This window comes from Diceros bicornis, chromosome X (assembly GCF_020826845.1).
Source record: "Diceros bicornis minor isolate mBicDic1 chromosome X, mDicBic1.mat.cur, whole genome shotgun sequence".
NCBI lineage: Eukaryota > Metazoa > Chordata > Mammalia > Perissodactyla > Rhinocerotidae > Diceros > Diceros bicornis.
Genome location: NC_080781.1, coordinates 15,603,293 through 15,630,234, shown reverse-complemented (window position 1 = coordinate 15,630,234; position 26,942 = coordinate 15,603,293). Strand labels below are relative to the sequence as shown.

Genomic DNA, 26,942 nt, shown 5'->3' with positions numbered 1-26,942 from the left:
CCATCCCAGGAGGCTAGCAGGCGGGGAACTGGCTCTGATTGCCGATTCCCTGGGAGCTGCTTAATGAAGAGCTATTTAATCTACTCAGACCCAACATGTAAGTGGCCTCAGAGATCCCCAACTTTTTTCCAACAGGGATCTTTTTATTATCACCCTATGTTCCCTATGCTTTGAAAGATTTGATCTACCATGCTGCAAGTGATACATAAATTAATGTGTTCTCCTGTAATTTATTAATTGGAGACCAACATAATGGCCAAATGAAGTTTCTGTTCAGCAGGGGATAAATGGTGTTCCCACGCTGAGGAGCTAGGATTCCTGTCAAAAGCAAAGAAATGTGACATTTTGGTTGGCCCGAGATGCCTTATTGGAGGCATGCCTTATTGGAGCTCCATGAACAGTCTCTGGAGGGCTTCATGAAGTGACAACATCCCACAGACTCCTGTAGGATGACTGCCCTCCCAGAGGTCCAGGGACCCCAGGAGGGGAGCCACGGGCTCTGATGCCACCATGGCAGTCTAAGCCCCTGTAAGATAATCATTGGACAAGGACCCCAGGAGGCAGCGGTGCAGGAGAGGAAGGGACCTAATAGGTGATGCTGGGAACAGGGCTTCCAGTCTGTGCCCAAGGCAGAGACTACCCACGCTGATGATTTGGGGCCCCCTTCCCCTGGTAACAGCCCCAAAACCCATAGGGGCCCTCAGAATGCCACCTTCCTGGACCTCTGGACACAGAGGCCAAGGCTCTGCCCCTGCCCTAAGACGCGCAGAATCCAAGGGTGTGCCTCTCTGCTGGTAAGGACATGTTCCTAGAAGGGCAGGAGTACAGGACCCTCCTAAGGGGCCTCCTGGGGAACACAGCCAACAGGCCTGCAGTTCTGGCCATTCCAGGCCCACGGAGCCATGCGACACTGAGGAGCCACACTTCCCATCTGAGCTGCTCAGCGCTGGCTCTCTAGAGACGCTCACTGATGGGCCCTGAGAGAGACTGACAGACCCTGAGCCTAAGCTCATCTGAGCATGAGCAGGTTTATTCAGTTAGACATACTTGGCTTTGCTCTAAATCCCTGGTATTGTGGAAAGATCACTTGGATTAGAGTCAAAAGGACATCAGTTTAACTTTCAATTCCATGAATTTATCTCTGCTACTTTGTCACTTAAAACTCCCATGTGAAAGACTTAAAAATAAAACAAAGCCTGTAAGTTCCATTAAAAGTCTATTTAGCTATAGTACATATTAATAAAGCAGAAAATGGAACGAATGGCAACTTAAACTAGAAAAAAAAACACAGTTTAATAAACAAAGAATAAAATGAGTAAAAGAAAATCAAGTATATCAGTCAATTCACCAAAGTTGATTAAACTGAATTCACCCAATAAAAGACAAAGACTGTCAGATAGAGTTAAAAATAAAAATCCATGTATATGCTGCTTAGAGGAAAAACACATGCAGTGACACAGAAAGATTGGAAATAAAATGCCAAAAAGATATCAGAAAAATGCCAACAAGAAGAAATCGGGAATAGCACCGGCAAGGAGAAAATTGGGGCTCAAAACACTAAACAGGATCAAAAAGGACACTGATAAAAATATATAAAGAACATATAATATTCATAAATAACAAATATAATATTCAATTAAGAACTATAATATTCATTAACTAACACAGGTGCCAAAATCATACGGCAAAAAAAACCCAAACTATAGAAATGCAAATAGAATATAATACAGTGTTAGAGGGATACTTCACCTGTTTCAAAACTGGATATATCTAATAAGCAAAAAGTCAGTAAAAGCATATCCAGTGATTGATACAACTAATAATTTGGGGTTACAAATACACAGCCTGAGATTCTTCAAATGGAAAACATACATTTTGTTTGTATGTCCATGAAACATTTACAGAAATAGGTCAAGTACATGGCCACAGAGAAAATCTTATTAAATCTTTAAGGAATAATAAATGAGTGAAAAATTTTAAATATGGAATATTTTAAATGTGGAAAGTAAGAAACACACTCCTAGAAACCCCTTAAAGAGGAAGTTAAAAGGAAAATTACTGCCTAGAAACTAACGAAAAGGAGAACATTTCATACTAAAACTTACAGGACACAGTGAAAGCAGGGCTTAAAGGAAAATATATAGCCTTAAATGTTTTCATTATTTTTATAAATGTCTAAAAATGAAAGAGCTATACCAATCTTAAGAAATTAGAAAAAGAACAGCAAAATACTAAACCAACAGAAATGAGAAGAGAGAATTAGTACAGATAAGAGCTGAAACAAGTGACACAGAAAACAAATTCCCCTCCCCCAAAGAGCTCAAAGGAAAAATAAACGCAAAAGCTGGCACTTAGAAAAGACAAACACAGTCTTGCAGCCCCTGGCAAGGCAGATCGGGGAAAGAAAGCAGGAAGAAGTTCACAAGAGGAGGAATAAGAAAGGTGACAGAAGTACAGATTTAGTAGAAATTAAAAGAATCATAAGAAACAGTAACAAGTAAATTTGAACAATTTAAAGGAAATGGATGATTTCTTTGCAAAACTGAAGCCACCACAATAGACCAACAACTTAAGAAACCAATTCTCACGACGAGATTGGAAAGGAGAGCAGCAGTCTACGAGGTAAAAGGCGCCAGAACCGCACAGGCCCACAGCTGAGTTTCATCTGACCTTTGTGTTCTTAGTACCTGCTTCTCTCAGACTGAATGTGTACACAAACCTGGGGCTCTTGTCAAAATGCAGATTCGGATTCAGGAGATCTGGGGCGGGGCCCAAGACTCTGCATTTCTAACGAGCTCCCAGGTGAGGCAGATGCTGTTGGTTCATGGACCCCACTTTGAGTAGCAAGGATTTAACTATTTCAGGCAGTAGGGAAAAAAGATATAATGTTCCCCACTTCATTTTACGAAGCCAGCATAACTTAAACACCGAAATCAGACAAAGCTAATTCCAACAACAATAACACATTCTTAACCTCAATTTCATTTATAACTATAGATGCAAATTCTAACTAACATATTAGCAAATAGACTCTGGCATGAAATAAAAGAATTAGAAAGTGCTTCAATATGAAGAAACCTAGCAATATGACTCTCTATATCGATAAACTGAGAGAGAAAACCATAAGCATATTAATAGATGCTAAAAGCAGCCATTGCTAATAAAAACTTTAAATAAAATAGGAATAGATGGAAAATATGTAAACAAAACTAAGGCTATTTATTAAAAAACAAAAAATATTATTTTAAATGTCAAAACACTAAAAATATTTAATTAAAATGAAGGAGACAGGGATACCTACCAACACAATTATTATTTAACATTGTTTTAGGGCAGTAGTTCTCAACCCCAGATGCCCATTAGAATCATCTGGAAAGCTTTTCAAAAATATATACCAATTCAATTTCTGAGCCTAGGGACCTGGCACTAGAATTTTTTAAAAAGCTTCCCTGCTGATGTTAATGTACAGCCCAGGGTGAGTACCACTGCCTCAGAGGCTTCAGCAAATGCAACATGTAAAGAAAATAAAAACAGCAAGTATAATCATCAGGAAAGAAGTAGGGTTGCCAGATCAAATACAGAACACCCACTTAAATTTGATTTTCAAATGAACAATGAATAATTTTTTAGAATAAGTGTGTCCCATGCAATATTTGGGACATACTTATTCTAAAAAATTATTCATTGTTTCTCTGAAATTCATATTTAACTGGATATTCTGTATTTTTGTTTGCTGTATCTGGCAATAACAAAAGAAGAGATATAAATTAGCTCTGTTTGCTGACACTATAATTGTCTACCTCGAAAACCCAAGAGACTCTATTAAAAAACTTTTAGAATTAATAATAATATTTGGTAAGGAGGCTGGACACCAGATACATTACAACAATAAATAGGTTTTTTTTTACTCTAACAATAAGTACCTAGAAATGCAAATGGGGGAAGTCTTCCATTTATAATAGTGGCAAAAAACTATAAAATATTTAGAAATAAATTTAATATGAGAGACATTATACCCATAAAAGGAAACCTATAATACCCTATTAAAAGACAGAAAACAATTTATGAACAAATGGCAAGTTATAATTGTTCTTAGATAGGAATAGTTAGTATCATAAAAAATAAAAAATTTCTCAAATGTAATATATAAATTTCATTCAATTTCAACTAGACTCTTAACAGAGGTTTTCTTGGAATTGTATAAAATTATCTTAAAGTTTACATAGAGAAGTAAATGTCTGAAAATAGCTAAGAAAACTATGAAAAGAACAATGGAGTGTGTGGAGGATCAGAACCGGCCACCCCAAAGTGTCTCTTCGGCTTGATTATTTCTAAGAACAAAAGACTCTGAAAGAAACTTTCACCCCCACCCCCAACTGCCTAAAAGAATTTAAGATAAAAGGCCCGTCCCAGCACAGGCCATCACCATAGATAACTCTGGGTATTGGTAGACCGTGAGGGTCCTTGCTAAGCCCATTCTTGTCAAAGTTCTGTTTACCAGACATTTGCTTTTCCATCTCCATGTGAATTCCCTTCCTCCCCTTTGACACCCCAAACCACTACCCGCAATGTCCTCCTTTGTCTTGAGCTGAAGATGCAATTTAAGGTGGCAGCCTCGGCCATTCTGGCAAGTTGCTCAGTTTTGCTGGGTCTCTCTCATGTATACAGGTTATAAAGCTTTGTTTGATTTTCTCCTGTTATTCTGTCTCATGTCAATTTAATTTATAGACAAGCCAGAAGGACCTAGAGGGTGGAAGAATTGTCTTTCTCCCCTACAGAGTGGGACTTGCCTTACCAGATATCAGGGAATTCTATAAAGCCACAAAAAAATCAAATCAATATAATATTAGTATAACAATAGACAAAAATTAAGGGAAATATCTAGAAAATCTAGAATTAAATACCAGTATATTTGAGAAATTAGTATATGACAAGTGTGGTCATTCAATTTGGTGGGGAAATCATGGACTATTCAATAAATGAGGCTGGAAAAACAGGGTATCATATGGAAGAATATACAAATAAACCACGTATCACAGTGTATAAAAATAAATTCCTGGATGTAAAGACTTAAATGCAAAAAATAAAAATCTTGCAAGAAAATCCAAGAGAGAAAATTTATCATCCAGAGAGATTGGAAAGACCTTCTGCAAGTCCAGAAGTTATAAAAGCAAATATGGATAAATTTACTATTTAAAATATAAAAACTTTTGTATGACAAAGGTAACATGAACAAAGTCAATAGACAATAGATGTGGACAAAAATTTGTAAAACAAATGAGAAAGGGTTAATTTTTATACTATATAAAAATATCTTACAAATTGATAAGAAAAAGATGAATAGCCCAAAAGAAAAAGTAAGCAAAAAATATGAATATACAATCCACAGAAGAGCAAGTCCAAACCCATGAAAAGATGCTCAAATTCTCTAGTAATCAGGGAATATAAATTAAAGTACTTATAAGATAACATTTTATACCCATCAGATTCACAAAACATAGAACTATAACACCTAATGCTGGTAGAGATGAGGGAAAAGGGAATTTTCATACATTGCTGATGGAAATGGCAGTGCCACAGATCTTTTGGAAGACAATAGAGCAGCAGCTCTTAATTTCAAAAGACAATTACTATACTAACCCTCAGTTCAACTCCTGGCAACCTATCCCGTTAGCAGGGATGGATGAGTGCCCCCAGGTAGGAACATATATTCGATCTTTACTGCAGCTTTGCCTTAGTGGTCAAGAGCTGGAAACAAAGTCCCTCTGTTAAAAGCAGATAGCTGAGTAAAGGGTGGTCCTCCATAGCAGTGAATTATTATATAGCCATTAAAAAGAATAAATTAATGAACAAAAATGTTCATGGCAGGGACCGGCCCTATGGCGTAGTGGTTAAAATTCAGTGCACTCTGCTTCAGCGGCCCAGGTTCACGGGTTCGGATCCTGGGCGCAGACCTACACCACTCATCAGCCATGCTGTGGTGGCGACTCACATACAAAATAGAGGAAGACTGGCACAGATGTTAGCTCAGGGCTAATCTTCCTCAGCAAAAAAAAAAAAAAAAAGTTCATGGCAGCACTGTCCTTAATAACCCTAAAGACTATCAGTAGTAGAATGGATAAATAAATTCTGGTATATTCACACAGTGAGATGTTATACAGTAATCAGAATAAACAAACTACAACCACATGCAACAACATTATGAATGTCACAAGTATAATGTTGTACAAAAGAGTATGTACTGAATGGTTCCATTTATATAAAGCACAAAACAAGCTAAAAGATCTAGCTGTTACAAATCAGGATGATGGTTACCCTTGGGTAGGGGTAGAGGGTGGGGGAGGTAAATTGAAGGAGGCATGGGGGTTCTGGGACACTGGTGATGTTCTCTTTCCTGATCTGGGTACTGCTTACATGTGTGTGTTCATTGTGAAAATTCACCAAGCAGTACACTCATTCGAAAAAGAAAAATTAGAGCCATTATAGCCTCCAGGGATTTCAACGAGGTATTGTTGGTTGAGAAAAGCAGAATGCAGAAATTAGTATGCTGTATAAAAATGGGACTATATTATACAACAATGAAACCACCTCGATGATGTATTGGTGTGTATGTAAATATATGCATATATGAGGATATATATATAGGTCTGTATAGGTTTATATGGGACAGATAAAAATATGGAAGGCCATGGAGACCGGCCCGGTGGCGTAGTGGTTAAGTGCATGCGCTCCGCTGCTGGCGGCCCGGGGTTTGGATCCCAGATGTGCACCGAGGCACCGCTTGTCCAGCCATGCTGTGACGGTGTCCCATATAAAGTGGAGGAAGATGGGCACGGATGTTAGCCCAGGGCCAGTCTTCCTCAGCAAAAAAAAAGAGGAGGATTGGCATGGATGTTAGCTCAGGGCTGATCTTCCTCACACACACACAAAAAATATGGAAGGCCATATAGTAAGTTAACACAGCTTCCCTGGGGGGGAGAAGGGATGATGAGGGCCATGCTTATGTTGGGGGAGGAAAGGTGAAATGGAAAAAAATGTGCCGCTGTTTAAAAAAAATGTATAATATGGTCCAATTTATGTAAAAACAACATTAAAGAAGAAAATTATTCAGAAATAAGTTCTACCAAAGTTTAAAAACTGAGACCCAGTAAATGACATATGTTGCACAATTCAAGCTCCACAGCGTATTATGAACATTCAGTCATTGTCCAGGTAAAAATACGAAGTCTCAAGATTATTAACAAATAGCAGTGGGTACAAAAAGTCTATTTATCGGCTTCTAGCAATATGGTAGACTCAGACAACTTGAAAATCCTTTCACTATAATCACCTAGAAGTACTGGGTAAAATGTAACACAATTGTTTTAAATGTACAGCTAGGCTCACAAATAATGAAAGCAGATCCCCAGGGGCCAGAAACAAACAGGGAAGTGAAAAAGCAGAGAGGGCAGTGCTTGAGCTAAGGGGGGGCATTTGTCTCCAGCACCTAGGGGTTTGGTGTTAATTCCCACACACCAGGAGCAAAGGAGGCTTCAGGCTTTGGGAGGTAGGGAATTGGAAAGAAGAGCTCTGCATAAAGCCAAGACCCTCAAAGGACTATTCTATTTATGAAAGGATTTAAAAACAAGAGAGACCACAGGACACAGCGCATTGGGTGGGAAAAAAAGAAAAGCTCTCTGAGACTTCAAAACCCCGGGACCACAATTCACACTGCTTTCACTCTACCCACATAGTTCAGAAACTCCAGACTAAAAAGTAACAGAAGAATTATTCCTCAAGCAGTGATGATCCTGAGATACGAGGCAGAAGCAAACAAATACTTCTCTGGAGAGATGCTCCCACATCCCAGATATCAGGGGATTTTCACAGAAAAAAATACAAGCCCTGCTAATGATGAGTTCACAATAAAAAATGACAACGCCCATGAGTGAACTTGATCCAACCTGATCAAGAGTCCGCACACACGACCAACATACAAGTATACCCCTGTGAACTCCAAACACGCAAGATAACCAGAAAGAGATCACAAAAGAAATACCTGTAAGATGACTAAAGACTAGAAAGGAAGCAATCAAATCCTTAGAACTAAACCGTATGAAAAGAGAGCAAGGAGAATTGAAAAAAATAAAATAGAACCAAAAAACCCCATACTGCATCTTGAAATAAATCTTTTAAAAAAGACTATAAGAATGATAGAAATTCTTTACCAAAAGACATTAGGGAAAACTAAAATAATTGAAAAAATACACCATGTTCATAGATAGGAAGCCTCAATATAGTAAAGATGGCAAATTCTCTCCAGATTAATCTATAAACTTGATGAAGTTCCTATCAAAATCCAACAGGGGATTTCACAGAATTGACAAGCTGATCCTAAAATGTGTACAGAGGACCAAAGGATCAAAGAAATTTTGAAGAAGAATAAAGGCGGGGGAGGGGAAGGGACTCGTAATACCAGATATCAGACTATTATAAGCTGCAGTATTTCATACACGAAGTACTCGCGAGAGGACAGACCAAAAAGACAATGGATCATAACAGAGAGCCTAGAAACAGAGCTCGCTGTGTGACAGAGGTGGCATTCCAAATTAATGGGAAAATAAACGGAGCCTCCACATCACACTCCCAAAGCATGTCCAGTGGATGAAAGAGCCAAATGCTGTTGAAAAGCAAAACTTTTGGAGAAGACAGTTCTCGTTACTTGTGTTAATGTTCTATATAATTGCTGCGAGCGCTGAATTTGCCAACACTGAAGGATTGCTCCTGGGAAATACAGAGTTAGGTCCCCGAGAGCCTCTGGTCACAACATTTTCACCAAATGATCAATCACATAACCTTGTTTGATGTGTGTTTCTGTTTAAAGACACCTCATTTAGTATATATTGCTGATTCATTAACCCTGAACTCTCAGCCAGCAGCACTCCGTAACTCATATCTGAAGGAAGCTTATCTGACACGTGTATTTTCTCCATAAGGCACCTCACAGCCTTCTTGCACTGAGGAACACTAGAAAGCACTCCAGCACTATGTTTGGAGGCCATTTTAAACAGCAAAATCACCCACAAAAAGCAGAAAAATACAAAAACCGTGGCACTAATTAAACCGCGAGAAGGACACTTGTTTACAGTAGGATAGCTAGAACAAGAAGGCAGAGCAGTGGCGTGTTTGACCTCAGCTGGGAACACGTGCCAATCAAAATTTGCACTACTTTGCACATGGCCGCCATAAATATTGATTTTGGGTCACCAATAAATTCTAGCCAGTAGGTGAATTTGCAAATACACAATCTGCGAATAATAAGGATCGACTGTATCTTTTTGATATTTCCAGGGTTGGAAAGGATATTTTTGTTTTTAGACATGCAAAAAGCACAAATTATAAAGGAAAAGACTGACAAACTGGATAAATTGAAATTTAAAACTTCTGCTTGAAAATATATGTCACAAAGAAAGTGAAAATCAAGTCACAGACTGGGAGAAGATATCTGCTTCCCAAAGAACAGAGGATTGTATCAAGAAGAGTTTTAGAGTTCCTAGAAATCAATACGAAAAAGACAAATGGCTTTTAGAAAAATAAGCAAAGGATAAGAATAAGCATTTTCTTAGGAGAAAACAGACTGGCCAACAAACTAATAAATGTAAAATTGAAGCGTGATTAAGCACAACTCGTGTCAGGCAGAAGTTTTACAACATTAAATGACAATCTAGTAAAATCAAAATATTTTTAGGTAAAACTTCCAACAAAGGCATATAATTAATTCCAGAGATTAGAAGCCCAAGGGAGAAAACGTGAGTTCCAGAAAGAACCCTGAGAATAAATAACCAAAAGATATTCAGGAAACAACAAAAAAAGACTCCTCCAGTAGAGACTGGACATTTCTTAAAACCACTATCCCAGGATCATCAGTGGATTTTCATGTCAGATAATGGGATGGAAGCTCTGTACACGTCAGGTCGTACACATTCAGTGCACTTAATCTTTAAGATTCCGTTCTTCTGGAACCACTCTCAGTACCAAATTCTGTATCAGTCAGGGTTCAACCAGAGGCCAAACCAGTAGGAGATATATATATATATGTGTGTGTGTGTGTGCGTATGTGTGCGTGTACATAAAAGCAGTAGGAGAAGTGGCTTATGCAAATATGGGAGTAAGGCTGTAGATGCTGGAGCTCAAAGTCCACAGGGCAGGCAGTCAGCAGGGGAAGATCAGGAGCAGGCGCAAACCCACGAGCACAGCTGGCATCCCACAAGAACAGACTGAAGCCTGAGTCCATTCTCATCGGGTCTGGCCTTGGTGATGAGGTCATCCTGAAGAAGCCAGGGCCCTTTATCACAGAGCTAAACATACACACCTGGCCCAGGAATCGCATCATGGAGCTAAACACACACACCTGGCCCAGGAATTAGAGACGCTGACAGAGGATCCAGGGGAACGTAGAGCAATTGCAGGCCTAGCTGCCTCTTCACACCAACAAGGTGAATCAGCAGCTCAGCAACAGCGTGTGGGAGCTACACAATGGCTACGGCTTCTCCTTGCCTTCCAAATCTCTGAAGAATCTCCCTTGTGGCCTCCCTTAACTAGAAACATACAACAAAGGGAATTCTGAGAAATGTAGTTCAGCCTAGCCAAAATGACACATTACAAAGCCATCACATTCTTTGATGGTTATATGTCTCTTCAGACCCTCCTTTTGTTCTTGAGTTAGATTTAGTAAATTATATTTTTCCCTAGGAAATAATCCATTCACCAATTTTTTTAAAGTATAGGCATAAATTTATTCACAGTATTCTTGTGAACTATTTTTAGCAATTTCTGGTAGAGCTACAGTTATATTTCTTTTTCACTCATTAATATGGTTATCGTCTTATATTGTTTCTAATTTAATTGCATTATGATCAGAGAATGTAGTATTTTTGATTGCTTGGTATTTGAGATATGTTTCCTTGTCTAATACATGATCAATTTTTATAAATGTTCCATGTGTGTTTGAAAATAATGTGTATTCTCTAAAATTGATTGCAGAGTGTACACACACACACACACACACACGATCAGGTGAATTGGGTTGTCTGATCTTCTATACACTAATTTTTATTTATATGATCAATTTCTGACAGAGGTATATTAAAAACTCCCTATATTAATTTCTCCTAGTAGTTATGTCAATTTTTGCATTATAAATTTTAAAGCTCTGTTATTAGAAGCATGTAAGTTTATAATTCTTATATCTTCCTGGTGAATTGTTCCTTTTAGCTTTCAGTAATGACATTTTTTATCCCTAATGATATTGTCTTAAAGTCTATCCCATCTGATGTGAATATTGCTATGGTTTTAATTATGCTCTTTTTTCCCTGCCCTCTAGGGCTTTCTTTTACTTTCTTTCCAGCTCAGCTGTGCATTTAAAAAAGATATTTGTTACATTTCATCCATTATTTCTGGTGTGTAGCAGGCAGGTTTGCAGGATATCTAACCTGCCATATTGATAGATCTTGAAGTTCTCAAACTCAGGAAAAAATGAAACATACTGGCTCTTAAACAGAAATCTCTTATTATGTTTGATATGCAATCAGAATAGCAGAATAAACTGCACAATGTATGCATAACCAAGGCCCCATCTTACCAATGAAGGTGTCAAACCATATTAATTGTAGGGCTCAATCTGAATGTATTCACTTTGTATCTCCAACAGACAAAAAAAAAAATGCTTTTTCAAACAATACACTTCCACAGCTTCCCCAAGAATCTGATATGGCCCCCATCCCTGAAGGGTGGTTCCCCACAATTGAGAATCACTGGCTTATGGTATCCCCAAAGAAGATTACAGATGGAAATGTTTTGAAGCCGGAAATATTTTATTCCATTAATAGTTTGGTATTCCTCCTGTCATCCCTCAGCCACTCACAGATGTTGCACTTTTCTCTGGTGTTCTGTGGGTTCCTTTCAATATATTTCCAAACTGCTCTGGTCTCCTGTTTAGGTAGCATCCAAGAGACCAACATTAGACTCAAACCCAGTTTCTACCTGGCAGTGTGTGGGTTCTAACACCGGAGCCAAATCCTATCGGCTGACATTTAACCTAGTCTTCCCAATAACAGCTTACTAGGGACTTCCAATACCCACACTATACATATGCTCGTGACGTGGATTGGGGTCTACTTTTCTCTACTACTGACTGAATTTCAAAGGTCCTGGAAAAGATTGTGTCAGTGATTTGAGTCCAACTGTTCACAAGGAGGGAAAGCCCTAATTCTTGTTAAGCAAGCTGAGTGTCTGATTCATGCAACCTATCAAATTTATGCACTACATGGAAAGCATTTAAAAACTCATTAAAGTCAATGCTTCCATCTTTGTTCAAGTCCATTCTTTCGGCGAGCTCATCAACTTGAGAATCATCAATATGAACACTGTAGTGACTATTGAAAAGTTTCCACATGGTATGAAATTCTTCCATGGAGATCAGGCCTAAAAGAATAGAGAAGAAGGCTGTGAGTGTTCATTTAAAACCCACCTAAGGTAGGAGTGGGGAAGCCATACTTGTTGAGTAGTCCCAATTAGAAGCTCACTAACATGCCTGACCATCAAGACACTGGAGGAAATGGAAAAGTAAGACTGTAAATATAGGAAACAATATGTCACTTTCGACTACCAAGTGATCCTGAGATTATTCTAAAGCTGGAATGAGTAGACAGTGAAGGAATGGGGGGAGGCTGTGGACTGTGGGACTATATGTGGTATAGAAATTACAAGATCTAAAGTCTAAGGGAGAGGAGCATGGATGGAGGGCAGAGAGGAGAGTGACATCAAAGCAGAGGGAGAATATACCCTAGGACTCAATAAGAGGATTGCAAACAATGGCTCTGCCATTTTTTATAGGCAATAATTTACTTTTGTGTTTTGATTATTGTGTTTTTGGTATTCAATGGTCTCTGCAGTTGGGGATTATCTGATGATTTTTTTAAAGTTTGAAAATAAGTAATTGTGCATCAAAGCTAAGCAGAAAATGAGCTTTCACACCCCTCAGTCCCAAAAACAGAATCAGAACTCTAGGAACGATTTGTATTGCCAAGAGGAACTACGATGTTTACACGGACAGTGAATTGTCTTTTCATCTGTGCTGGTGATTTATAAAAGGAGCTATTCTTGTCTCACTAATGGATACATAGGCCTATATAGGACCACATGGTCTTGAAGACAGAGTTTATGGCCAAACTAAAATAACAATAATATTAAATATGAGTTTATTCCCCCCACACATACACCCCGAGTTAAATCAAGTTTGGATGAAGAATGCAGTAGACGAAAACCGAGTTCTGGTTTCAGAGAAGCAGACTAGTCTTCGCTTTCTACTGCTACTGAACTAATCAAAGTTCATTTACCTGAGTGATCAGAGTCAATGATATTAAAGATGATTTGCAGGTCAGTTCGGTATCTGTACAGAGTTTCAATTAGAGTAGACTGAACCTAAAATAAAGATTTTCTAAGTGTTAAAATATATGGAATTAATAACACATCAATTTTAGTAAACGTAACAAACACAAAGCATCATCACCAATTCAGAGTATGTGATTTAGATAGAAACTTGAGAAGGCAGGCTTTTTGCTTTAATCAGATAAAAGCCCATGCTCTGGTGTTCTGAAGCATCTGAAGGCTGTGTTCCTCAGGGACTGGGCCAAAGCTAACCAGGAAACAGTAAATAATAGGCAGCATTTACTGAGAACATCTGTGTGCCAGGCTCTGCCCTGAGAGCTTTCTGTTGATTATTTCATTCAGTCCTCAACAACAGCCCCAAGGAACAGAACTATTATTATGTCCATTTTACAGATTAGAAAACAGAGAGGTAAAGTAAGTTTCCCAAGGTTCACACAGCTGGTAAGTGGGATTTGAGTCTCGGCTGCCTGAAGCCAAGGCCTACGAGCTTATTCACCATGTAAACTGCCTCCTAAGTGAAGCCAGAAGCCTCCTTCGGGTGGATATTTTAGTCTTCCTCCTGCACTTTTACTTCCCTTCCCTTGCTCTTAGCTTCTCATCTCCCCTGCGAATAGTCACCCCAGTCCTAGTTCCCATCGGCTCACTTTCAGCCCAATATTACATCTAACTGCTGATGAGTTGTTAACTAATAAGTACTGGGGGTCTGACACTTCTCCCTGGGGTATTCCCATTTTAATAAAGGATTCTAAATTTTAAAAATCTTTAAGGTATAAAGATGTCATGTCAGTAAGTCTATACACTCACAGTTTAATAGGGAATGTGTTGAGTATTTTAAGGGGTGTGTTATATGAAAGAATGGATGTCACATCTGCCCTTCTGCTGGACGGCACTTAAGACAAGAATCACATATTTGACATGGATTTGCTTGCATAAGCTTTTTCTTCTGTTTTCTTTTTGCCTATTCTTAGAACGCACAAATTTTCTGAACAGATCACAATGTACCTGGGAGAGCCCCTTAGGCCTTTCCTAAGACTGCCACTCCCATCCTTGAAATAATTTCACTCCCAACTTTTCAAAGGACTAAGCCACTCTTACAGGTTGTCCAAAAGGGTGTTGCCCTCCAGCCAGGTTTCAGCTGGGGCTGTTGTACTTGCCTCTTTCACAGGTTTTTTAATGTGGATATCCTGGAAGCTGGACATGTAGTCAATATTTCCATCTTTGTCTGTGGTTACCAGATGCGAACTCAGGGATCTCCACGGTAAGTTCAGCCCCAAGATATTCTCCATGGAAAAAGCCCACTGGCCCATAGAAAGTTTTCCTAACAACAACAAGAAAAAAGCCCATATAATTGGTTGATAATTTGATAAAGAAATGCGACCTCCTCCGTGGAGCCAGTGGGCAGCCTGGGGTTTTGAGGCCTGGGTGCCTCCAGCTCCCTTTTATGATTTGTCCTACCAGAACCCCCCGGCTCTGAGGGAGGAACGACTCTTCAGTGTTTCACAGATCTTTCCCTTACTGTTAGGTGTAAGCAATCAGACTTTGGGTGTTAGATTTTTTTTTCCTTTTTCTGATTAACAAAGTAAGGTACGCTTATAATGGAAGATTTGAAAACACAAAAGGATATAAAAGAGAAAAGATTACTTTTACTTTTAGCATTTTGGCATATTATTCATGTCTCATTTCCCAGGTAATATCCTTTCATCCCTTAGTATTATATGTAGTTTTTCAAAATATAAATTTTTTTTCTGATTATTAAAGATATGCTCATTTGAAATGATTTTGAATTAACAGAAAATAATGTTATTACTTCTAGTGTTTTTCTATGTATATAAACAAATGTATATATGTTTTCTCTTTCTTAGAGCCAAATACACATTGTACTCACTGTTTTGTATACGTGTATTACATATGGCAACACACACACACAAAAAACATATTTATTCTAACCTGATTTTTTACTTACAATAAGTCATGGACATCCATCTCTGTTTAATAAACATAGATCTACATCATCATTTTAATGGCTATGAAACTATTCCATTATCTCCTTAGGATCATTCATAGAAGTGAAATTGCTAGATCAAAGGGTATGCACATTTTTTAAGCTTTTAATATATATTGCCAAACTGTTTTCAAGAAAGAGTACCATTTATAATCCTACAAGACCATTCCCCACACTTACCCCCTAAGGACAATTTTTTTAATTGAAGTTTAACACACACAGAAAAGTTCACAAAACAAACACAGAACTCAGTGAATTATGACAAAGGGAATTCTTATGTAACCACCACCAAGGACAAGAAGTAGAACAATGCCAATATCCAAAAGGCCCCCTTGTGGCCCCTCACAATTACTATCACTTCCTACTTTCCCATGGGGAGCCACTATCTTGATTTCTAACCCTATAATTTACTTTTTGCACTTTTTGATCTATATGTAAAAGGAATCATAAAATATATATTTTGGGGGAAGTCTAGCTTCTTTTGCTCAACACTAAGTTCATGAGATTCAGCTGTGTTGTTCCATTAGTTGTAGTGCCTTCATTTTCATTGATGTATAGTATTCTATGGTATGAACATTCACAATTTACATTTCCATTCTACTGTTGGTGGACAATGGGTTATTTCCATTTTGGGGCTATTACAAACAGTGCTGCTAAGAACGTTTCTCTACATGCTCCCTTGGTGCATTGAACCTATGGCTCAATTTGAAGAGAATTTATATCTTGACAACTTTGGCCCTTGAACACAATAATATCCACCCATTTATTTCAGTCCTTTATAATTTCTCTTAATAGTATTTTAGAAATCTCATATATCAATCATTAGATTTCTTCCTCAGTACTTGATTATCTATTGTGAAGGGTATCTTTTAAGATTTTCATTATCTAAAAGTTAATTGCTGGCTATCCCAGTTATCAATTTATTCCCACTCAGCTCCAAATCTACCCTACTTTGCCCTGTTTGGTGATACTGGAGCTGAACACTGTAAATATTTCTCCTTTGGCAGCTGGTATAACATTAGGCTTTGTCAGAGGAGGGTACACGAAGAACGCTCTAAGATAGCAGAAGAAATGGTTCTGGTATGCTTTGCTTCTTGCTTCTACAGCATAGCATGGTTGCCAGAGGTGTGTGGGAAATGCAGTGGCACCCACTCTCCAGTCAATTTCACAGACACCACAGCAGGTGGCTGCTTCCTTGCCAGCCGTGTGTGGGAGACACCTCTGTGAACTTCTGCCCCATCCAGTGGGCCACGGTCACACCCTCACTAATGAGGTCTGAATCCTAGCCTTGGCTGAGAGTAGGGGACTCTCCTAGGTTTGTTCCTTCCTTGGGTACTCTGTCTCAGCCTTAGAGATAGTAGCTGCTCCCTACACTTCTATCCCTGTATTCTTTAGAGCTCTCTTTCATCCCTTTTAGTAATTAATTACCTTTTACTAGTTAATAATTCTTTATATTAAATTTCCCTATTCAAATTATTGATGTGGTTTCTGTCTCCTGAATAGACTCTGACTAATATACTAGTGTATGGAAATGCAATCAATTTCTGTATATTGACCTTGTGTTATACAACTTGCTAAATTCACTTATTAATTCTAATAGTTTTTCTATGGATTTATTTGGGTTTTCTATATTCTCAATCATGTTGTCTACACATAGTGACATATCATTTCTTCCTTTCTAATTCTTATCATTTTATTTAACTTGCCTTATTGCACTTCCTAGCATCCATAGTACAATGTTGAACAGAGTCTTGAGAATGCGCATCTGTATTAGTTTCCTATTGCTGCTCAGACTTAGTGGCTTAAAATAACACAAATTTATTCTCTTACAGTTCTGGAGGTTAGAAGTCCAAAATCAGTTTCACTGGGCCAAAGTTAAAATGTTGGCAGGGCTGGTTCCTTCTGGAGGCTCTGAAGGAAGGATCTGTTTCCTTGCCTTTCTCAGCCTCTAAAGGCTACCTATATTCCCTGGCTTGAGGCACCTTGCCCCATTTTCAAAGTGCATCATTTCAGTATCTGCTTCCATCATCACTTCACCTTCTCCTCTCTCATTCCTCCTATGTTCCTTTTATAAAGATCATGGTGATTACATCGGACCACCTAGATAATGCAGGATAGTCTCCCCAGGTCAAGATCCTTAATTTAATCACACCTGCAATGTTCCTTTTGCCATATATGGTAACGTGCACAGATTCTGGGAATTAGGATGTGGACATATTGGGAGGAGAGGCATTATTCAGCCTACCACAGCATCCTTCCCTCATTTCAAATCTTAAAAGGAAAAGTTTCAACATTTCTCCATTAAGTATACTATTTTCTATAGGCTTTGGTAGATATCTTTTATGAGATTAAGGAAGTTTGCTTCTATTTTTAGTTTTCTAAATGTTTTTTAAAAACCATGAAATCATGGGAAATAGATCCAACAATTTTTTCTTATTTCGAAAAAATTATATGATTTCTTTAATTTTGTTAAAATGGTGAATTATACTGATTGATTTTTGAATGTTAAAACAACCTAGAATTCTCAGCGTTCCTAGAATAAACTGAACTTGGTTGTGATACATTAACTTTTTGCTAATAATTCATCTAGGACTTTTTTCATCTAAATTTATGAGTGAAATTAGCCTTTAATTTTCCTTTTCCATAATGTTCTTGTTAGGTTTGGGTATCAAGGTTATGCTGATCTCCTAAAATGATCTTGGAAGTGTTCTCCTGATTTCTATGCTCCGGAAGAGTTTGTGTAAGACTGGTTTTATTTCTTTTTTTTTTTTTTTTTTTTTTGTGAGGAGATCAGCCCTGAGCTAACATCCGCCAATCCTCCTCTTTTTTTGCTGAGGAAGACGGCCCTGGGCTAACATCTGTGCCTATCTTCCTCCACTTTATATGGGACGCCGCCACAGCATGGCTTACCAAGCAGTGCGTCGGTGCGCGCCCGGGATCCGAACCAGCGAACCCCGGGCCGCCGCAGCGGAGCGCGCGCACTTAACCGCTTGCGCCACCGGGCCGGCCCCTGCTTTTATTTCTTTCTTAAATGTATATTGTAATCGCTAATGAAGCTCTCTGAGCTCAGAGCTTTCTTTGTGGAAAGTTTCAAAATTTCAGATCCAATTTCTTCAATAGTTATAGGATTGTTCAGATTTTCTATTTCTTTTTGTGTCAGTTTTGTAAGAGTGTGTGTGTGTGTATACATATATATTTTAGGAATTTGTCCATTTAATCTAAAGTTTCAATTCATTAGCATAACAGTTTCCACAATAATACACCTTATGAGGTTTTTTTTTTTTTGAGGAAGATTGGCCCTGTGCTAACATCTGTTGCCAATCTTCCTCTTTTTCTTTATTTCTCCTGAAAGCCCCAGTACATAGTTGTATACCATAGTTGTAGAGTTGTAGCTCTTCTATGTGGGACGCCGCCTCAGCATGACTTGATGAGTGGTGAGTAGGTCCACACCAGGATCTGAACCAGTGAACCCCAGGCCACAGAAGTGGAACGTGTGAACTTAACTGCTACGCCACCAGGCCAGCCCCCCTTATGAGCTTTTTAATATCTGTAAAGTCTGTAGTAATGTCCCCCATTTCAATTCTGGCATTGGTTATTTGTTTCTCTCTCTCCCTCTCTCCTTACCAGGGTTTTATCAACTTTACCAGTTTCTTCAAAGAACCATTTTCTTTTTTACTTTCTTGATCATAGTTTCATCTTTTAAAATACGTGCATTTAGGGTTATCAATGCCTCTCTAATTTGCATCCCATAAATTTTGATATGTTGCATTTTCATTATCATTCAGGTTCAGCATTCTAATTTCCACTGTGATTTCTTCTTTGATCCAAGGGTTGTTTAGAAGTGCATTTCTCATTTCCAAGCCCAAGGGTATTTTCTGGCTACCTTATGTATTGAGTTGTAGCTCAATTCACTATGTCAGAGAGTTTATTCTGTATGTTTCCAATGCAAAATTTGTTGAAATTTGTTTTATGTTCCAGTTTACAGTCAATTTTTGTAAATGTTCCATTTGTGCTTGACAAGAATGTGTATTCTGCAATGTTGGGTGCAGCATTCTATGTATGTCTTTTAGGGAAAGTTTGCTAATCTTTTTGTCTGTTTACTCTTTCAGTTCCTGAGAGAGGAGTATTAAAATCTCCCACTATGATGGTAGATTTTTATACTCCTACTTGCTCTGTCCATTTTTGTTTTACATATTTGTGAGGCTATATTAATAGGTGCATACACATTTATAATGGATTCAATTGGCAAACTGAATATTTTATCATTATGAAGTATCCCTTTTTATTTCTAGTAATGTATATTTCCTTCAAGTCTACTTTGTCTGATATTAACAGAGCTGTTCTGATTTTGCTTTTGTTAGTGTTTTCATGTTATGTCTTTTCTACATTTTATTTTCAATGTTTTGTATATATGATTCCACTGTCTACTGGCTTCTGTTGCAATTGTTGAGAAGTCTGGTATCAGTGTAATTGTTGTCTCTTTGTAGCAATGTGTGTTTCCTCTCTGCTTGCTTTTAAGATGCTCTCTTTGCTGTCGGTGCTGTGTAGTTTTACCACAAGTGTGTGTAGGTGTGGATTTAATTTTATTTATCCTGTTGGAGAATCATTGTTCCTCTTTACCTGTGAATTTGAGTCTTTCATCAGTTCTGGAAAAGTCTCAGCACCATTATCATGTCAAATATATGCTCTCTTACATTCTCTCCTCTTGAGACTCTGATTAGATGTATGTTAAACCTCATTTTACTGTTTATAACTCTTAATCTTTCTAATTCTTTCTTAAGCAGTGTCTAATTTTCTGTTTAACCCACCCATCATGTTTTTTTTAAACAAGTATATTTTTATATCTATTTGATTCTTCTTCAAATCATTTTCAAATGCATTCCATCTTTTATTTCTTTAAACATTTCTTAGTTATTTTTTATTTGGTATTTGATAACTCCAATATCTGATGTCTTTGGGGAACAAAATCTGTTGTTTGTTGTTTCTACTGACTGTTACTCATGATAGCTTGTCTCCTTGTTTGTTTAGTGATCTTTGGTTGTGAGCTCACGGTTGATCTTAATCTCCGGATATACTAGTGGCCAAAATTAGGGATGCTTCCCATGAAGATAAATTTGCATTTGCTTGCTAGGAGTCAGAGGGCACTACAGATGCAGGACTACTTTAGCCACTTTGAAGGGCCAGGCTTAATGTGGAAGTCTCAAATTCAGCTTATCCATCTTTCTACTATCTTATGGGTTAGTCTCAGGATTGATTGCTACACTGATGTTAGCATTTGGCCCCAGGAAAATACAGCCTTTTGTGTTTGCTTTCTGCTCCATGCTCCTACATGTGGTTTCAAAAGACCTTTCATGGGGAAAGGAGATGCAGCCTAGAGATTTATCTTACTGTGAGGCTGGTAAATGCTTTAAAATTCTGTATCTTCTAGAATCTAGCTGTTTCTTAACAGGAGGGCCTTCCAGGGTGTCTAGTCTGACATACTACCAGAATAGAAATCTAAATCAGGGTTGTTGTTGTTTTTTTTTTTTTTAAGTCAAAAGAAGCTTACTGAAAAGGAGGAATATGCCTTTTTCCAAGCATATGATGGATTATATTTTATTTTTATCTCTATCATTCCTCACTAGTAAAAATAGAGAACTGAAATCTTAAGGAAGCAAAGAAAATGAAAACTGATCTGTATGTAACCTGGTATGTTAAGAAATGGTAAGCATTACATAATTTTATTACCTGATTTATTGCGGTCTTGAAGTTGGAAAGCACGAATGAGGTCAGTTTTTCGTGAAATCATTCTCTCTTTTAATATCCTGATGGCACTACTTTCAATAATATTCACCCTATGTTAACAAAACAATTATTAGGTAAAAGTTACATAAATCATCCTGTTCTGTTTCATTTTAATGTGCTATGTTACCACTTACCAGTTTCTACTTTAGATGAATTGTCTAAGTTCACACATACCATGTTACTAGGTGGTGAATGTGTGTATATGTATGTAAGTGTGTGCATGTTTTGTGAAATTTTACAAGGATTATCACTGGTGTTTTCTTTTTGATTTCAAAGATTCACATGAACAATTAATGTCTGAGAATATACAAGACAATTTTGAAGAAGGAAAATAAAGAGGGACGTGCTATAACAGATATTGAAATTTACCATAAAATTACTGAAACAAAAGAGAGAAGACAGATACATAAGTAGAACATAATAGAAATTTCATAAATATAGTGAACTATATATGGAACAATATATATGACAAAGGAGGTATGACAATTCAGTAGAATAGGACAATTTTTTAAAATGGTGCTAGCATAGTTAGCTAACTGTCTGAATGCTAAACTTCTACTTCAGACCATTTACAAAAATAAATTTAAAATGAGGAACAGAGGAACAAAGTAGTCATGAGTCATATAGCCCCCCAAAAAAGGAAAATGGCAGATGTAAATCTAACCATATCAATAATAACATCATATGCAAATGGATTAAATAATCAAAAGGCAGAGATTGTGAGACTGGATAAAAAAAAAGATCCAACTATATGTTGTCTACAGGAGACACATTTTAGTTTCAAAGATACAAAAAGTTTGAAAGGAAAAGGACAAAAAAAGATATACTATGCAAATAGCAACTATAAAAGAGTTAAAGTGGGCATGCTAATAGTAGACAGAACAGACTTTAAGACAAAAGCTGTCACTAGAGATAAAGAGGAATATTTTATAATGATAAAAGAGTTGATCAGTCAAGAAGATGAAACAATTATAAACACGTATTGACCTAACAACAGAGCCCAAAAGTACACAAAGTAAAAACTGACAGAATTGAAGGGAGAAATAGACAATTCAACAATAATAGTTAGGGACTTCAATGCTCTACTTTCAATAATAGAACAACTAGGTGGAAAATAAAAAAGGATATAAAAGACTTGAACAGCACTATAAACTAACTAGATCTAATAGATATGTTTAAAACACCCAACAACAGCAGAATATACATTTTTCTAAAGCACATATGGAACATTCTCCACAATAGACCTTATGCTAGGCTATAATATAAACCTCGGTAGATTTAAAATGATTAAAATCATACAAAGTATCTTTTCTGACTACAAAAGAAATAAATTAGAGATTAATAACAGAAAGAAATTTGGGAAAATCACAAATATGAGGAAATTAAACAACACAATCCTAACTATCCAATGGGTCAAAGAAGAAATCATAAGAGAAGCTAGAAAATACTTTAAGATGAATGAAAATTAATATACAACATGCTAAAACATACGAGATGCACCTAAAGCAGTGCTTAGAGGAAAATTTACAGCTATAAATGCCTATATTAAAAAAAAAACGATCTTACATCAATAACATAATCTCTACCTTCAAAAACTAGGGGAAAAAAAGAGTAAACTAAACCGAAAGCAAGCAGAAGGATGGAAATAATAAAGAATAGAGGAGAAATAAATGAAATAGAGAATAGAAAAACAACAGAGAAAACCAACAAAACCAAAAAATTGGTTCTTTGAAAAGATCAATAAAGTTGACAAACCTTTAGCTAGACTGGCCAAGAAAAAAAGAAAGAAGACTCAAATTTCTAAAATCAAGAATGAAAGAGAGGTCATCACAACTGACTTTACAAAAATAAAAAATATTATAAGGAAATACTATGAACAATCGTACACCAACAAATTAGATAACCTAGATGAAATGGACAAATTCCTAAATGATATAAACTGCCAAAACGGACTAAGAAGAAATAGCATATTTCTTCTTAGAAATATTCCTGAAACAAGTAAAACATACCTAGAACAAGTAAAAAGATTGAATAAGTAATCAAACAACTTTTCACAAAGAAAAGCTCAGGGCCAGATGGCTTCACTGGTGAATTCTACCAAACACTTAAAGAAGAATTAATACCAATCATTCACAAACTCTTCCAAAAAATAGACAAGGTGGGAATACTACTCATCTTATTATATGAAGAAAGCATTACCCCAATACCAAAACCAGACAAAGATCAAAAGAAAACTACAGACCAATATCTCTCATGAATATAGATGGAAAATCTTCAACAAAATACTAGCAAACTGCATCCAGCAACATATCAAAAGGATTATATACCATGAACAAGTGGGATTTATCTCAGGAATGCAAGGTTTGTTTAACATCTGAAATCAATCAAAGTAATAGACCATATTAATAAAATAAAAGACAAAAGCCACATGATTGTCTCAATAGATGCAGAAAAAGTATTTGACAAAATCCAATACTCTTTCATGATAAAAACACTCAACAAAAGAGGCATAGAAGAGAACTTCCTCAACCTGATAAGGAGTATCTACAAAAAACACATAGCTAATATACTTAATGATAAAAGACTGAATGCATCCCTCTTAAAATCAGTAATAAGGCAAGGATATCGGCTCTCACCACTTCTTTTCAACATTGGTCTAGAGGTTCTAGCCAGGCCAATTAAGCAAGAAAGAGAAATAAAGGACACCACGATTGGAAAAGAAGTAAAACTACTCCATTCACAGATAATATGATCTTGTATATAGGAAATCCAAAGGAATCCACCAAAAACTATTAGAACTAATAAACAAGTTCATCAAGATTGCATACTATACAAAAATCAATTGTATTTCTATACACCAGAAATGAACAATCCAAAAGTGTAATTAAGAAAACAGTTCCACTTACTATGGCACCAAAAAGAATAAAATATTTAGAAATGAATTTAACAAAAGAAGTCCAAGACTTGTACACTGAAAAGCACAAAACATTGTTCAAGGAAATTAAAGAAGATCTAAATAAAGAGAACAATATTCCATGGTCATGGAATGGAAGACTTAATATTGTTAAGATGGCAATAGCCACCAAATTGACCTACAGATTCAAAATAACCCCTATCAAAATCCCAAATGGCATTTTTGCAGAAGTTGACAAGCTGATTCTAAAATTCATATGAAAATGCCAGGAACTCAGAATAATGAAAACTATCTTAAAAAAGAAGAACAAAGTTTGACTCACATTTTCCAGTTTCAAAACTTACTATAAAGCTATAGTAATCAAGACAGTGTGTTATTTGCATTAGGATAGATATATAGATCAATGGAATACATTTTAAAGTCCAGAAATAAGCCCATACCTTTATGGCCAATTGATTTTTGTGCCAAGATAATTAAATGGGGGAAGGATAGTCTTTCCAACTGATGGTGCTGGGACAACTGGATGTCCACATGTAAAAGAATAAAGTCAGACCCCTACATCACACCACATACAAAAATTAACTCAAAATGGATCAGATACCCAAATGTAAGAGCTTAATCTATAAAATTCTTAGAAAACATGAATAAATCATCATGACTTTGAGTCAGGCAATGGCTTCTTAGATACAACACCAAAAGCATAAGCAAAAAAAAAATAGATATATTGAATTTCATCAAAATTAAAAACTTTTGTGCTACAAATAATACCATAAAGAAAGGGAAAAGACGTCACACAGAATGGGAGAGACTATTTGCAAATGATATATCTAATAAGTGACACATATATAAGCTATATAAAGAACTCTTACAATGCAATAATAAAAAGAGTAATAACTTGGGGCTGGCCCCGTGGCATAGCGGTTAAGTGCGCGTGCTCTGCTGCTGGCGGCCCAGGTTCGGATCCCGCTTGTCAGTCCATGCTGTGGCGGCGTCCCATATAAAGTGGAGGAAGATGGGCACAGATGTTAGCCCAGGGCCAGTCTTCCTCAGCAAAAAAAAAGAGGAGGATTGGCATGGATGTTAGCTCAGGGCTGATCTTCCTCACAAGAAAAAAAAGAGTAATAACTCAAAAAATGGAAAAAGGATCTGAAATAGACATTTCTCCAAAGAAGATACACAAATGTCCAATAAGCACATGAAAAGATCCTCAATATTATTGACCTTTAGGGAAATGCAAATCAAAACCACAATGAGATTCTGCCTCACATCCCCTAAAATGGCTATAATCAAAAAGACAGATCATAACAAGGGTTGCAAGGATGAGAAATTCTAATTCTCATATATTGCTGGTGGGGATGTAAAATTGTGCAGTCCCTTGAGAAAAAAGCTTACAAGTTCCTCAAAATGTTAAACATAGAGTTACCATATAATCCAGCAATTCCACTTTCAAGTATACACCCAAGAGAAATGAAAACATATGTATGTACAAAACCCTGTCCACCAATGTTCAAAACAGCATTATTCATAAGAGCCAAAAAGTGGAAACAACCTAAATTTCCATTAGCTGATAAATGATCAAAGAAAATATGGTATATCCATACAACGGAATATTATTCAGCCATACAAAGGAATGAAGTACTGATACATGTTACAACATGAATGAACCTCAAAAACATTGTGCTGAGTGAAAGAAGCCAATCACAAAAGACCACATATTGTGTGATCTCGTTTACATGAAATGTCCAGAATAGGCAAATCTATAGAGACAGAAAGTAGATTAGTGGTTGCCTAGAGTTGCGATGGGGTAGGTGACTACTTGAGTGACTGCTAATGAGTACAAGTTTTCTTTTGAGGATGGCAAAAATGTTCAAAAATTAGATTATGGTGATGGTTGCACAACTCTGTAAATATACTAAACATCATTGAATTGCATAACTTAAATTGATAAACTTTATGGTATGTGAATTATATCTCAACAAAAGCTGTAAAATAAATAAATTTGAGATTAATTTATATATATTTATATAAACTTGGTGTGGAGACATTTTTCTAACAAAGGCGAAAATCCAAAAGTTATAATGAAATTATAAATAAATGTGATTTCATAGAACTAAAGCAAAGTCAAGACAACAACAAAATATACACAACATGCCCATAAAAATCCTCTATTCCCTCATATGCAAAGAGCTCCTAAAAAATGATCATAAAATGACAAACAACCCAATATAAAATGGAGGAATAATATAAATAGGAAATTCAAAGAAGAGAAAATGCAATATCCAAAAACATAAGATGGGTAAACTCAATTGTCTAAAAAATGCTAATTAAAACAATGAGATTTACTATTTTTATCCATCAGCTTGGCAAAAATTAAGAAGGGTAATAATATCTGAGACTAATGAGGATGTAAAGATATTGGTATGCTGTTTTTCAGATTGTTAATTGTTACAACTCTTTTGGAGTATCTAGCAAAATTTTAAACATATAAATCCACAAATCCCACATTCTGAAATCTTACGTAAAAAAAGCACTAAAACTTATGGATATATGTGTGTCTGTATGTATGTATACACACACACACACACACACACACACACACACAGAGGTATGTTTGTTATAGCATTGTTTTTAAGTACAAAACCCTAGGACCAATCTGGATGGCCATCAGTTGAATAAGAATTAGTCACTCCATAATTGTTATGGCACATGTATACTACAGCGTATTATGCACCTACTAAAAAAAATGAGTTAGGTCTATATGTACTAACTTGGAATGATGTTCACGATATAATCTTTAGGGAAAAAAGTCAGTTG

The 26,942-nt window shown here is 36.7% G+C and overlaps 1 protein-coding gene across 2 annotated transcripts in view; it reads right to left on the bottom strand.

Moving 5' to 3' along the window:
- Positions 1–11,846: 11,846 nt before the first annotated feature.
- The window catches only part of PPEF1 (protein phosphatase with EF-hand domain 1), a 67,693-nt gene continuing 52,597 nt past the window's right edge, over positions 11,847–26,942 (bottom strand). For both annotated transcript variants that reach the window (XM_058535170.1, XM_058535169.1), the window contains 4 exons: positions 21,158–21,264; positions 14,583–14,746; positions 13,377–13,461; positions 11,847–12,462 (listed from right to left, as the gene is read on the bottom strand). In XM_058535170.1, the coding sequence (XP_058391153.1) occupies positions 12,254–12,462; positions 13,377–13,461; positions 14,583–14,746; positions 21,158–21,264 (565 nt within the window). In that variant the 3' untranslated portion in view covers positions 11,847–12,253. The remainder of the gene's footprint in view (positions 12,463–13,376; positions 13,462–14,582; positions 14,747–21,157; positions 21,265–26,942) is intronic.